Source organism: Lygodium microphyllum, chromosome 2, assembly GCF_053477565.2.
Source record: "Lygodium microphyllum isolate KBCC chromosome 2, Lygodium_microphyllum_v1.1.10, whole genome shotgun sequence".
Classification (NCBI taxonomy): domain Eukaryota; kingdom Viridiplantae; phylum Streptophyta; class Polypodiopsida; order Schizaeales; family Lygodiaceae; genus Lygodium; species Lygodium microphyllum.
In genome coordinates, this window is record NC_141136.1 from 159765330 (window position 1) to 159780974 (window position 15645).

At 45.0% G+C, this 15645-nt stretch overlaps 1 protein-coding gene across 4 annotated transcripts in view; it reads right to left on the reverse strand.

The window, feature by feature from the left end:
- The window catches only part of LOC148040538 (3-ketoacyl-CoA thiolase 1, peroxisomal-like), a 215272-nt gene that overhangs the window by 37412 nt on the left and 162215 nt on the right, over nt 1-15645 (reverse strand). For 3 of the 4 annotated variants that reach the window (XM_087700626.1, XM_087700645.1, XM_087700618.1), the window contains 2 exons: nt 6375-6482; nt 6202-6291 (listed from right to left, as the gene is read on the reverse strand). In XM_087700626.1, coding sequence (XP_087556752.1) covers nt 6202-6291; nt 6375-6482 — 198 coding nt within the window. The remainder of the gene's footprint in view (nt 1-6201; nt 6292-6374; nt 6483-15645) is intronic. The other variant, XM_087700635.1, reaches the window with a different exon arrangement.

A 15645-nucleotide genomic window follows, 5' to 3' on the forward strand; every position in this document is an offset into this window, starting at 1 on the left:
CAGCACTCTATGGATCCTGACATGAATATGCAAGACCATCATCCTTAGCAAATGCTTCACCAGCTAGAAGCTAATCCTGTGCCGCTTGTCCAGTATGGTCATGATGATGGAAAGAAGGATGTTTCCCAAGTTGGTGTTGAGCGTGCTTCGCTTTAGACTGGTCGGAATTTGTCTCCTCAGGATGATTCTTGGGTCACTCTGGATAGTTGTAATGCTAGAAAGGATTCTTGTTTCGACTCCTGCCCACCCATTTGTGCACCCTATCACTTAGACCTTTCAACGCAAAGGTAGGGGGTTTTATGTGAAACCTCAATCTTCACGTGTCCCTGCAATTGGTGTGGATGATAAAAGGGCTTCTAATTTTTCTTTGCGCTTTGATGCGTGTAGGAGACTTGTGCCTCCTCGGGATGTTTCCCGTTCACAGCAACAACAGTTTCCTTCTTGTGCTTCGATTGCTAGTTTGCAGAAGGCAGATCTTGTAGATGTAATTGGAAGTGAGATGGAGAGATTCTAGGCAGCTAAAGCTATTAATATCAAAGGAAAAGGAAAAGTAGTGGATCAGTAGTTTTCTCAATTTTGATTTATCATGAGAATTTCTTTGTGGAATGTGAAAGGTATTTCTTCGGACAGTAAGCAATATTGGTTGTGGAAAGTTGTGTTAGGTAGAAATTGGGATGTTTTTTGTGCTATGGAGCATAAACAGTGCGCTTTGGCAGGACCTTCTTATGTACATAAGGATTATATAGTCTTTTTTAGTGGTCATGCTTCACATAAATCTGGTGTTATGTTGGCCGTTAAATCTTCCCTGCAACAATCTTTGGTTTCTCAAGACCCTTACATCAGATTTTTGATTTTGGAAATTCTATATGAGGGCAAGGTTTTGTGGCTAGTGGGCGTGTATGCTCCTTCTATTGCTCGGGAACGTCATCAGCTTTGGAATGACTTGCACTACCTTGCCATGGCTCATCAAGGCTTTGTTATGGATGATTTTAATGCATGTGTATCTGGGGATCGGGTGACTGCTCCGCACTTGGTCATGGATGGTCCGAAGCGACAGGCTTGGGATGCTTTGGTAGCTATGTCTTTGAAACAGGACATGTGGTCCTCGATGTATCCATCACAATCTGGATTTACTTCTTCTTCTTTTCAATATCCAAACACCTAGGCCAGAGTGGATAGGATCTACATTTTTCACAGAGATTCTTTTCTTTCTGTAGTCATTGACATGTGGGTGGAGCGACAACATGTTTTGTCAAGTCACTATCCTTTGGTCTTGGAATTGACCCATAGACCTGTTCATGCCTGTAAGGCTCTCCTTGCCTCTTTGCCTCTTCGTTTTAACCAATCTTTTCTACAACAACATCAATTTTTAAAATGTATTCAACAACTCATCGCTTCTTTTAGCTCAAGGGTCCTATTTGGAGGGATGGAAGCATGGGCTGTTTTTAGGGATAATGCAGGAGCGCTATCCCGACAGTATGGTATTCAACATGCTTCCTCTTTACAAGCTGAGTTGCACCCACTCGTCTTTGTGTCAGTGAGGGGCTTCCACTAATGACTTGCTCACATGCATTGAATGGCTGAAATGCAGGGTTCAATCTCTTCAAGAAGAGGAATATGCAAAATACAAATTGTTGGCTAGAGCCGAAGCTTTACATGATAGTAATTGTCAATAACATCAATTCTTTGCTTATCTACACCAAGATTACGCTTGGGAAAATATTGTACGTTTGATGGATGAGCAAGGTGTTATGGTGACTGATCTTGCTTCCATCATTCAGATGTGTGTTGACTTTTATAAATCATTGTTGGATCCACAAGACATTCTTTCTGATGTTGTTCACTTTGCTTGCCGATATATTTGCAATTTGGTCAGTAATCAAGTTAAGCCAGAATGGGTGGATTTAATGGAAGCTGATATTTCAGAGGATGAAGTGGAAGAAGTGGTATCCCATTTGTCTCAAAGGAAAAGTCTTGGCTGGGATGGGCTTCCTAATGAGCTATTTTTAGCCCATGTTGAGCAACTTAAGGACCCATTAACTCGCCTATGTCAGCAAGTGTGGAATTCTGGTATGATGCCTTCAAACTGGAAGATTGCTGTCATTCGATTGTTGCCCAAGGTTCCCTCTCCAACCTCTTTGAAACAATGGAGACCCATTTCTGTTACGAGTTCTTCTTTATATAAAATCTTCTCTAAAATCATTGCCAACACATTGCAGAAAAGTATTTCAGCACCTCGTTCATCCATGTCAATACGGTTTCATTAAAGGTCAGAATATAATGTACAACATTTTGAATGTTCAACTTGGAATTGATTATGCCAAAGCTTTAGGCCAGCAGGTTGTTATGCTTTAGCTTGATATTGAGAAGGCATTTGATCATGTTAGCTGGTCTTTTTTGTGGCAATTAATGCCCACAATGGGATTTGGTCCTTGCATGATTTCTCTTGTTGATACCATTAGTCAGGGTGTTGTGGCTCGTATTGCACTTAATGGAGGGATCACGGATGAAATTGCCTTATCTCAGTCTCTTTGGCAAGGCTACCCTCTCAATCCTTTGTTGTTTGCTTTAGTCACTCACCCAATGCTCTCATTGTTGGATAAGTTGGCTGATCGAGGCCAAATTGTTGATTTGTCTCTTCCTAGTGGTACCCAACTTGTGGGTCAATCTTTGGCAGATGATTCCTTTATGTTCCTTAAGGCTAATCACACTAATGTTAATTGGCCAATGGTTGCGTGAAATCTTTTTGCCATGGCATCAGGACTTCATATTAATACTCAGAAATCTATACTGCTCTCTTATACCGAGAATGATTTGCAGGCCTTGGGCTTGGCTGGCTATGAATAGTGATTTCAAAAGGAAATATAACCAAACACTTGGGTTATCCTATTGGTGTGGATGTCCTTGTGCTTTGTTGGATCGGATATCTTCCGGATTCATGATCCGTTCATGTACTGGAAATCTCAAGGCTGGTCTCTTCATGGTGAGACTTAAAGTTGCTCAATGCATCATGATCAATATGATATCATTTTTTCTGCCATTGCTTCCTTGGACTAAGAAGTCCCTTCTGGAATTGGTTCAACCGATCGGTCTCATGTTGTGAAAAAAGAAAGGGAATGACAAGTGTGGCTTTCGTAGCAGCATGTGATAACTAAAAGGATGGGGGATGCAACTTTATTGGATGTTAATTTGCATATGGTTGCTTTGAGGCTAGCCCTTTTGCAGACACTATGTGAATAGAGTCATCCCTCGTCAAATATTGCTAAATTTTTCATAGAAAGGATTGGCATCTCTCATGGTAGCACGGTTATTCATGCTTCTTGGTGGCATGTCCTTAATTCCACGAGGCCTATTAAGATCTCCCAGTCTTTTCTCCTTTCTCATTTGATTGCATCTTGGCAAGAGATGTTACGTTTTGCAATTTGATGCTCTCCTGATTTTCGTAAGGAGGAGAATTCACTACAAGGAGAAGTACTAGCTACCTCCACGTTGTTGGATTGGCCTAATAAAGATTTGCAACGAGAAAAGTTTAATCGGATGGCTCATTTGGATTTGCAGACAATCCTTGATGGTGCCATTCCTGGGCAGCCCCATCTTTATTCTTTCTAGCGTATTCGCCAGCACTTTCGGATGACTCATGGACATCATGATATTTGGTCGTCCATATAGCAGAGGCTTCAGATGTTCTCTCCTTTGCCTGAGTTACAGCCATTGTCTCCATGGCGTGACTGGATGTCTGTGCTTCTTGATGATTTCAAGAAGAGGTCAGCAAACCAGATATATCATCACATGGTGGAGGCCAAGAGATGGGTCACTCCAAAGGTTAACAAATTATGGCGCATCCAGGATAGCAAAAAGAAGTAGCAGGAAAGATTCATCCAGCTTTGGAAGTCTAAGGTTCCATATCAGGATAAAGTGTTCATGTGGAGGCTGCTTATTGGGGGTCTTTCAACTCCGGATGTGATGTGTGCCCAAAAGATCTCTATTGATCGTTGTGTATTCTCCACTACATGTGACGAGACATTGCTTTGTCTCTTTGTCTCTTGCCCTATTGCTCAAGAGATTTGGAGTTTTGTTTCCCTTTGTGGTCCTCGACGACTCAGCACCTAATATCAGCTCGTTCATGGATTATGGAAAGATGTCCTCTATGTCTTCTTTGCATTCAGATTATTCTTACCTTTTCCATTTCCTTAGATGGACAGCCTTGTGGCATATTTGGCATACGCGAAATGCCTTTAGTTTTGATTTAGTATCAGGCATCCATGGTCATGTGGCCCATGTTCATGGTTTAGTGCTATGGCAGACCTCTTCTATGGTATCAACTGACCCGGTTCTTCTTGACATTGCTACTCCCTGGTTGGATATTGTTTGCTCTACTCCAGTTGTCCTTCTTGTGTGATTTTTCTGTGTTAAAGTCTTGGTAGACTTTTGTCTGTTTTTCTTTGCTAACTGATGGTCTGATGTATATATTTACTACTAAATTCAATTATCTTCACGAAGAGAGAGAGAGAGAGAGAGAGAGAGAGAGAGAGAGAGAGAGAGAGTTATATTAATGTCCACAAAAGGCGAAATCGGCCTATGAGACCACAATGCTACATCTAAAAAGTCAGGGAATTTTCTCGACCACAATGCTACATCCAAAAAGTCAAGGAATTTTCCTAAGTCCCAAGATAGCTGTAATCTAATGCTATTACTAACTAAGTGAAAAATAAACAATAAACTACAGCATCATCCTTGGGTAGCCATTGCTATGGCTTTTGTCAAGAAATTGACATCTCAAATGGTCACATTAGAATCGAGGCCTCCTTGTGGCATTTTGAATTTACCTCCAATAGTCAAAATGGCATAACCTTTTCTTCTTTCATGCTTAATTTTGGTAAGAGATCCTTCACTTAACTACTTGGCATCCCCTTCACTCTAGAAAGGAGGCTAACTCATTGGAAGTTGAGGTTTTGGCTGCATTGAGGTTTCTTCACAGGCCTAATAAGCACATGGAATGTGATAAGTTCAATGGGATGGTATGACTGGGCTTGAGGACTATACAAAATGTTGTCATTCCTGGTCAGCCTTGGTTTCATTCTTTCTGCCGTATTCATCAATACTTTTGGGTTCCTCGGGGTTGTAAGCTCATTTGGTAAAATTTGAATGAATGGCTTTAGTGGCATTCCCATTTGCTTGCATTTCAGCCCTGGTCCCCATGGTTGGAGTGTGCCCAGGTTATTTTCTAAAATGATCAACCAATCAAGTTTATCCTAAGATGGTTGATGATAAGAGATGGGTGACTAAGAAAGCAAATAAAAGTTTAGTCTACATCCAATTGTGGTGGTTTAGCTTCCTTATTTACAAGGGAAAGTTTTTATATGCAGGCTTCTTATTGGAGTCTCCCCATAGGGGATATACTGCATGGTTGCAAGATCTCCAGCAGTACACGTGTCTTCAATACTACATGTGATAAGACTCTTGTTTATCTCTTTGTTTCCTACCCAGCTGCTAGACAGATCTAGGGTTTCATTCTCCAAGTATGGACTTCAGTGACACGTTAGCATACAATCATCTTTTCTCAGGCTTTCCGCAAGACACCATCCATGATAACTTTACAGCTGAAGCATCTTTGTCTTTTTCATTTTCTATGTTGAACTGGTGTTTGGCACATTTGGCGTACATGCAATCTATTTACTTTTTAATCAGCCTCAGGCATCCGTGATCATGTATACCAGGGCAGATTGTTATTATGGCAAGTTAGTTCCATGATTTCGGCTAGTGTGATCCTCAGAGAGGTGGCTGCTCCATGAATGGATATTGTCCACACCACCCTGATTGTGCCTGTTTCATAATCCCCTTCTCTATTCTTGTAGCCCTGTTTTGTTTAAGCCTTTTGGCTCCATGTGTTGTTTTCTACCTGTCTTTGAGTTTGCTTGTTAGCTAGAAAGCCCTTTGTAAATATTTCAATTCACTAATTCAAACTTTTTCACATGAGAGAAAGAAAGAAAGAAAGAAAGTTCTATTAACATCTCTCATCCAAGAAGAACAACAAAATTATGTCTAGATCTACATGATAATCTGAAATGAGAAATGAAAATAAGAAGAGTATATAGTATCTCCCTCTCAGTCTATGGGATCCATCAAAATTCTGCCAGCTATCTCTGACTGAGTCACAGACAGAGAGAGAGAGAGAGAGAGAGAGAGAGAGAGATCAGTTACCTCAGTTTCAATTGGTACAATCTCATCTGTGAACTTCCCATCAGAGGATGCTGATGCTCCTCTAACATGAGACAGTGCCTGTGTAGTGAACTAAACCTGAGAGCGCACTATGGGGAGATTCTATGATCATTGATGAAAGTGAGAGAAAGTCTGGAAGGAAAGATTTATCTTACTGCACTGGCATCTTGCTCCTCACGTGAAATGCCATAAGTGGATGCAACGTTCTCTGACATTAGCCCCATGGAAATGAGACAATCTTTTGCACCTTGATGCGTATGTACCTGGTGATGAAGCATAGGTATTTGTGAGTATGCTTTGAAGAGAATGAAGTGAATTATAACCTGCATGGTCACTTGCTATACTACTGTCTATAGACTCTTCTTAATCTGTAGAACTCTTTCAAAAAGTATGTACAGCTGCACCTAAGAAACAGGTGAAACCTGGCAACATTTCATGCTCTCTTAAAGTTACATTATGGTTGTCGATGACAGACAAGATAGTCTTAAATGGAAAAAGTTTACAACTTTTATCACAGACACACTTAGATTCCTGGAAACTCCTCAAACGGGTTAAGCTAAGTGGTGAATGTCAGTTTAGCATTTGAGGTCCTTCTACTTGAGCACTAATAAAAACTCCGCTGAAAACCAAGGATCCTGTCCTCTGACTTGGAATATGAATCCCTCCCATGAAGCCTGCTTTCCTGCTCTAGTGATCTTTGTGCATCTACCTCTCCTATCCTTCAATGCCTCCACCATGTTGAGGTCCCCGCCTACTATGCAATGGTTGACCTGGGATAGGGACTGATGGTAGTCCAAAACTTTTTGAAATTTTTTTGCCAAATCACACTGCCACAATTTAGACCTTGTCACCACATGTCTGCAACTCACTGGATTAAATCCTATCACCAGTTGCCAAGTTGCTTGCACCCATGTGTCCCACTTATTGCCTTACTTGTCGCCAAATGCTTGCACACACACACACACACACACACACCCACACGTGTGAATCACATGCCTAATAGTAAGTGCTGGACCTTCAGTGCTTGAACTGCTGCCTTTGAGTGTCCATGAACACACATTCCCTGGCTTTTCTTCTTGTTTTATGCCTTCACACCTTTTCTTGTGTCACAACCCATCACACCAAGATCTTGCTCGATTGCTTCTTTGCAACAAACAATATTAGATGGGTTTGTGCTATGATACCATGAAAAAGACTCAATGCACAAGAAACACCTACCCACACTCATTTGACAAAAATGAAGTGCTAAATGACAATGCACAATGAAATATCAACTCTCAGCTAACTCAAATGCATCTCTTTGTATAGTTGATCTGTGTGTGAAACATCCAAATACAATAATCTGTGTAACTGATCTGTGTGCATAGTTAATGGAAACACCCAGAAACTCCACATTTTGCCATTTCACTGTTTCCATCTCTAATCTTTCTCATCCCTATAGTTACTCGAAACTCCCTGAAACTCCAAACTTTTGCTGTTTCCATCCAGGTACTCTTTCAACATCTCAGCTGCCTCTTGGGAACGGAAAGGTAACACTATGTCAAAGAGTTCTTCCAGCCCAGAACTAAAGATCTCCTAAAAGGCCCAGGACATGGGATCCTCCATCTCCTATTAGAAGGTAAAAATGGAGGCCTTAGAGAGCCCATCACCTCTTGGGCACTTCATGCCCATCTTGTGACTAGAAGGCATGAAACAACTTCTACTTTGTGAAGGGTGTAAGGAGTGAGTGCTCTGTCTCCTCCGTCACCAAAGATGGGGGTACAATCCTGTACCTGCTCGCCCTGCGTCCGCCACCTGCCTTGGCCCCGAGCTGCCCCTGCCCACCCTGGGCCTGCCATCACCCAGCGGCCCGGGCTGGCCTGCACTCCGCCTTTTCCCCCCTACCCGCCCACTGCCCCCCCCCCCCCCCCCCCCCCCCCGCCCAGTAGCACAACAACATGATAGGCAGGTTCCCAATAGGGACGCGCAATGGAAACCTCCGGTCAGAAGCCGACGCATTTTGCCAATGCCCCCCAGTCAAACACCTCGCGCATCATCCTCTCTGAGAGGAACAACTCTTAGTCATCCAGCCCACAGGGCTGGAGTTGAAAGAAACAGCGATCTTTGGTCAGGTCGTAGAACACTACCCATCGAGGGCCCAACTGCGGGATTGGCTCCACTCCACGTTGCGCATTGGCACAGTGCAGATCGTGGATGCAGTCCCCATCGAGGGCCACTTGCGGGATTGGCTCCACTCCACGCTAAGCATTGGCACAGCGCAGATCATGGAGGCAATCCTCATGGGCCGAGGGATCTTTGTGGTTCAACTCACCTCTGCGGATGCAGCTCGTGAGTTAGCGGAGAGCTCGCCCTATGCCTCTAGGAAGGGGGTCATCTACCTGGTTCCTTGGTATAGCGGCTTCACAGTGGAGACATTTGCGCTCCACAACAGATTTCTCAGACACCCAGTCACCTTACTATTCCCCAGAATGGTGGTAGAGTACCACCAGTTAGTGGAGGACTTTGGACGGCTCTTTGGCACAGTTCTTCCTACCTCCTTCGCAAATGCAGTGCCAGTTGAGGAGTCCCAAAGATACGAGTGGCCATGAAAGACACAAAGAGTATACCAAAATTCCTGGAGATTGAGGCAAGAGGCCACTCCTTTAAGCAGCACACACAGACTCAACAGCAGGAGCAGGAGGGTGAGCAACGCCCCCTCGGCAAAGCACTCTGTAGCCCCCCCCAACCCACAGGGACCGCAATTCCCCACAGCCACCATCCGCACCACAGACTACCTCACATGAGATCCCACAGTCCCCACACCAACCTCCCAGGCTTCCCCCACTGACCCTAGTCCACAGCCCCCCCTTTCCAGGGCCACCAGCCCACCTGCCACGTACCTCCAACCATCCCACCTCCACTCGATCCTCTTCCCCCCCCACTACCTCCCCTGCCAAGCACCCCCCTTGATCCGCACCTGGTTCATGTGATCTCCCCCAGACCTACCCCCCCTCCTCCCACAGGAGGTAACAAGCCACACACTCCATCCTCCTCACACCAACAGTTTTCCCCCTCCCACACAGCCACTAGCTCATTTGCCCTTGCTGCCCGTCCCACTTTCCTGAGACAGGCACATCTGTTGCCATAGGAGTTCTTCCGCAGTGGCCCATGGTCCACCAAAGAGTTGTGGAGCGCGGAGAGTTCCCACTACCTCTAGAGGTGGGGATCTTCGTGGTTCGCAAGTCAAGAAGGCGCAAGGTCCATCTACTAGCACCACCAGATGGACCAAACTACGCTTTTTTTCTTCAGTCCTCTCACTCAGGGGAATGGACGTCGACACAGATAGACGAGGAGTTGAAGAGTCAGGTGGCGAATCACATCTCCCAGTGGATGGGAGAAGGACTAGCATTGTTTGCAAAGTAGTGGCCTGGTTATTAACTGGTGGGCTGGTGCCGAGGTCCCACACTTGAGCATTATCTTCCGAGCCCCTCCACAGCGGAGAGCTCCAAAGGATGTGATTGAGTGGCCCCTAGCACAAGCGGCCAGTTTCTACCAATGCACAGAGTCACGACTCTCAGCATGGCTAATAGATGCATTGATAATACCACCTGGAGCATCTATCACCCCTATGGTCCGGCCAAGGACCACCATGGGGGATAGGAGTTCGTTGTCCAGACCTGCGGCAAAGCGTACTTGCATGCCCCACAGATTTTCCTCTTCATCAACAGCCTCCACACCGAACAGATGCCTTTTCGGTGAGTCGCAAGTTTCCCCATGAGCTTACACATTGCATCTTGGAATGTGAATAGCCTCCACTATAGTGGGGCACATGGTTCCAAGAAGTTCATTGTTCCACAGGAGCTGTAGCCTACCCTTGCTGGACCGATCGACATCTTACTTCTACACGAGCACAAACTCACTCCCACCTAGGCCTAGCAGGTAGGGAAGGTACTCCCGGGTAGCTCGCATACTTACTAGGAGCCATAGTTGTCAGGTACGAAAGGAACGATACAGTACGGTACGATAAAATACAGTACTAATTGGTACCTTATGATTTTATAAGGTATGGTACGATATTAGTATCCCAAAAAATTAAGATGATTTTTAAATAACAAAAACCATAAATCATTTAATGATCGATCATAGAATACATGCTCAAAGTGGAAATAGCTATTTCATTACAGAATAAGATGAATACATGAGTGTGATCATCACGGTCGCATGGGCTATGCAAAACATGCGATACAACTACAGTCTAGTATATCTCATACAAAAAAAAAGAGAGACCTATATCATATGAATGATGAATCTATGATAAGGCGTCACTATCATCATCATCATCAAAACCATCTGAGTGCTCATCAAGAAAGTCTAAAGATGACTCCTCAGCATCCGATGATGAGACACTCTCATACTCATCCTCACTGATGAGGTTACCATCATCATCAAATGATGGCTCCCTAGGTGGCGGTTGTGTAGGCAAGCGAGGGATGTCATCATGAGGCACAAGATGTGAGCTACTAAAGCCCCATCTTACATATGTCTGCAAGCCACTCAAACCACCCCTCCTTGATGATGGAGGGCGTCGAATGACCATGCCCCTACTACCACCTACTCGAACTCCTCTCCCACGAGCACACTGATTGCGAGTATCACAAGTATCTGTTTCTATAAGCTCTCTATAGAGCTCTGCAAAAATCATCTCCTCTTCTTCATCCACCTCCTTATGTATACTTGCAAGAGTGTCGCCCGCCAACTTAAATGTATCAACATTCACCTATACAATGCAGTGATGCAAGTACGATTGATCATTGTAAACGCTAAAGTCTAAATTGTAAAGTATAAAGTTTAAACTTCAAAGTTCAAAGGTTAAAAGTTAAAACAATGAATTTTAACTATTATGGTTAAGTGTTTAAACTTTACTTGCTTCGGACTACCCATGCGTATCATAGCCCTCATCATGCGTAAGTTAGTGCAGCAATAGACTAACCGCTGTAACTATCGTGTGCTAAGCCGATTGCAAATCTTTGTGTGAATAATGAGAGAATAGGCACTCTAGTTTCTCTCACATGCACCCGAAAAGCAATCTTGGGCAAGGACCCTCATGGCTAAGGGCTGAAGGGTCTCCAATGCATATCCAAAATTTTGCCACCAAAATAAAGGCTTCACAAGTGACTCTCTCCTCCAACAAGTGGGAGAACCAAAAGCCACATGCCCTCTCTAATCTGCATAGCATCCTAGCTCATCTAGCACTACATTGTGGTCATCAACAAGAACCACACGAGTCAAATACGCAAGCTGGTTTGGATGGAACTCTGTATCATCTATGACCGCCGGTTACTTGTAGGCCGGATGTACCAATGCGGCAAAACCATGGATGGGCTTATGCATCCATGCCCATCTCCTCTCTACTATCTCTAAAACATGTGCCTCCGCCAATGCTACTCTAAAGAAGTGAACGAGAAGGCCCATGGTGGACCCCTCACAATCACTCATACGTAACACCCTATAAAAAGGAGTCACGATAATGACAATGGCACGAACTTTTTGCCAAAACTGCTCATTAAGGCACAAGCGCTGCATGGCTTTAGCCTCCTCTGTCTCATGCTTATCCCACTCATTCCATAGAGTGGATACCACTGTTTGGCGTAAGGCGGACTACACCTCATAAAGGCGCTCCAGCAATAACCACATGTAAGCAAAGCGAGTTAAAGAAGGCTTCTTCAATTCCAATGTGCTGTGCTCACGATACATCGCAAGCACCTTTACCTTTACCGTGAAGAATGTGACAATTGATGTAGCTTTGCGAACCACCCTCTTCACCCACTTGAGCTTTCTAATGTTCTCCATAAGCAAGTCCAAATAATGACTTGCATATGGAGTCCACACAATCGTAGGAAACTCGGCCTCAAGCAAATGGGCCCATGCGCCGACAATTCGATGCATTGTTGGTGACAACTTGCACCACATTTGAGGGGCCCACCTACAACCATAATTTACAAATTACAAGTCATGTATAAATCAAATTTCAATTATGAATAATCATATTATCATAATGAAAGAAAGTGAGACAAATTTAAAATGCAAATTACAATGTAAACCTCAATGATAGCTTATCGAATGTGGCGGTAGATAAATGCGCCCGTCGTTTTTCTCCCCCTCTTGCCAGTATCTACGGCCCGCAAAAAGTAAGTGCCGAGTGGACATGAGACGAGTATGTTGATGATGCCCTGTTTCTTATGATCACTCCATCCATCTATGAGAATGGAGCAACCATATTTTATCCATGTGGCCCGAATAGGATCAAGGGCTCTATCAATCCTCTCCTTCTCTTAATCATTATTTCTCGTTCTCATGTCGTTGTATATGACACCGGTCCATCCTTCACATGGACCCACATTGGCAATAGCTTTTACCATCTTCTTCCATTGCTCTTGCTTTAGGACATTGAATGCAAGATTGCACTCAATCATCATGTGTGCAATTTCAATGTCCGCAAATCGTTGCCTTTCTTGTTAGTAGGCATAGGAATTGGTGCCGATAAGCCACTTCCTTTAGGAATCGGTTGAAGATACGCCCACATTGGATGCTTTCTTGTTAGTAGGCATAGGAGTTGGTGCCGATAAGCCACTTCCTCCTCTTGTGGATCCCCCTCTCATCTTGGCGAGAATCTCCTCCGCAATGTTTTGAGGAATCTCCTTGCATGGAGCAACTTGGCCCCCCGTCTTGGAAAGATGTTGGAGAAGCCGAGTTGCACCACTTGTATAGCGCTTCCCGAAACACTTGTATGTCCAATGGTGGGAGTTGGACTTCTTTGTGTCCCTCTCCACATGGATTGCATGCAAATTGAAGGCCTCGTGCTTCTCACAAGTCATGGTGCCGATGACGAATAAAGAGGCCCGAGAGAGAGAGAGAGAGAGAGAGAGAGAGAGAGAGAGATGCTTCAGCCCTTTTAAGGCGTCGAATCTCCAAAGGCAATTGTTTCTTTTGCACCACCAGTGTGGAATCGGCCCGTCATCGATTTATTTCTTGCCCTCTCGCTAAGAAAATCTGGTCACTCTTGTCAACGGTTTGGTGAGCAGTGGTTGGTTTCTCGCTAAGCCCTTTTGATTGGGTTTTTGAGCGGTCGAAATATCCCACACCGGCACAGTCGCATATGAAGATCTTGTTTCACTTTCTCAGATATTGGGGCTGTTGGCACAATTGGACCATTCGGAATGCTTTTCTTTTTGATTCAGCCTCTAATGTTCAAGGATATATTGCTAGGCTTAAAGGTCTCTTGCATTGACAGATAGATCTCATTCGGCACTCTAACTTACTCCCTCGGGAGGACATACTTCCCTGGCATATGGCAATTTTCTCTGCGTCTTTGCCATGACTTTTGTAACTCTTTTGTCATTTATTACTTTATAAATATAACATTCATTACGGAAAAAAAAAGAGAGAGATGCTTGAGTCTCGACTCTTGAAACTTGAGTCTTGAAAGTTGAAAGGGACAGGGACTCGAGAGGCCCGAGGGTTGGGGTAAAGTTGAAAGAGCAAGAGTGAGAGAGAGGGAATGGGAGATGAGAATGGCAAATGCTTTGATAGGGTGCGGGATAGAGGGGATGGGAGATGAGATTTGAGAATGGCAAATGCTTCAATAGGGTGCCGAAAAGAGGGGATGGGAGGTGAGATTCGAGAATGACAAATCACAAGTCCATTCAAGAATCAAGATCCAAGAGAGAAAGATGAGAATGGTAACTTGTAAGTGCTTGGTGAATTGGTGTGGAAGCATGGAGCCTTGGAGGAGAGGAGCACCTTTTGTAGATGAGAGAAGCGTCAAAGTTCAAAGTTCAAAGTTCAAACAGTCAAAGAGAGAAGGAATCCAAAGAGAGGGCTACAAGGTGGAAGAAATCCAAAGAGAAGCACCTTTTGCATAGCTGGAATTTGGAAAAGGGGGTGGGGTGAGGTATCCAAGGCTTCCCACCCACCCAAAAAGCGCAATAGTACACGAAACGCAGAACATGGGGGCGCAAGGGCACAAGAAACATGGAATGAGGATGTGCAGGCTAGATGGCCCAAGTAGGCCTATTTTAACGTACAAAATCATACTAATTTGTACCGTACAGTACCGTATGGATGGTACCCTACGCATTATTCCATACCACATATGGAGGCAACTATGCTAGGAGCACACCATTGGTGCCCACGGCAGGAGTGGAGGCATATGCACCTCTCTTGGCTCGAGTCTCACTGCCTATATATGAGACTACGAGACGATAGTGGTAGATTGAATATTGGGGACTCGTGCCCTCGATGTCTATGCCCATACGGAGGTTAGGACACGCAGTAGGTTTTGGGTGGAGATCGCGGAGGGACTCCTAGAGGTGGACTCCTAGATCATTGGAGAAGACTTCAACAACCTGGAGGCTTTGGAGGACCAGCAGGGCAGACGTAGAAACTACTAGGGCATGGTTAGGGAGGAGCAAGAGGCATGGGAGGTCCTTCTACTGGCAGTAGGAGCACGCAATGCCTGGAGAGACCCTGCCTTCCACAGGAGAGAGAGATCGTTGAACTTCTCTTGGAGATACAAGCGGCTAGGTGGAGTCCTACTAGAGTGGTTGGACAGGTTATATGTGGGAGAGTAAGGAGGCTCTCGAGGAGGCCAGATTGGGCAGTTGGCGGGTACCATGTTGTCCGCCGATCATTGCCCAGTTCTCCTAACAATAGATCCCCCAGCATCTACCCTAGACACAAGATCCTATCAGATCCCTAGCTCGATCTATAGGAGGGACGAGGTGACGAGACAAATAGAATAGATTTCGACCAGGGAATGGCGAAAAAGGGACCGGATCACAGAGGAGGTTGCAGAGGTCCTGGCCGAATCGATCAGAATCTCCCAAGAGGCAGCCATACAGGCCAGGCAATAGAGTTGGGAGGAGAAGACAGCCCTCCGACGAGACCTTGCCGCTACGCAGAGATTTTTACAGGAAGCACCAAGGGATCCCACCCTCCACGCACAGGAGGTGCGTGCGCGAGCAACCATTGCTGGCCTAGAGGACACGCGCTTAGAGTTCTCTTTTCGCACCTCAGCAGCTTTTTGGGCACGGAAGGGGAACACGATGTGCAAAGAGTTTTTCCAATCGCACCAACCTCGCACCTTAGGAGAGCAGATACGCAACCTTCAAGATCAATATGGGAGCACTCATTCCAGCCCAAACGAGGTGATGGAGATTGCCACCGACTACTACAGACGCCTTTTCCAACAGGAGACAGCCTCAACTAGAGGACAGCGATGCAGGCAGCAGGTCTGGCATCACATCCTGTCCCTCGTTACAGAGGAGATGGGACGCTCCCTCCTAGCTCCCTTCATAGAGAAGAAACTAGAGGAGGTTTTCCATACACAAGACGGGCAGAAATGCCCGGGAGAGAATGGCCTCTCTAAGGCCTTCTTCACTATCTATT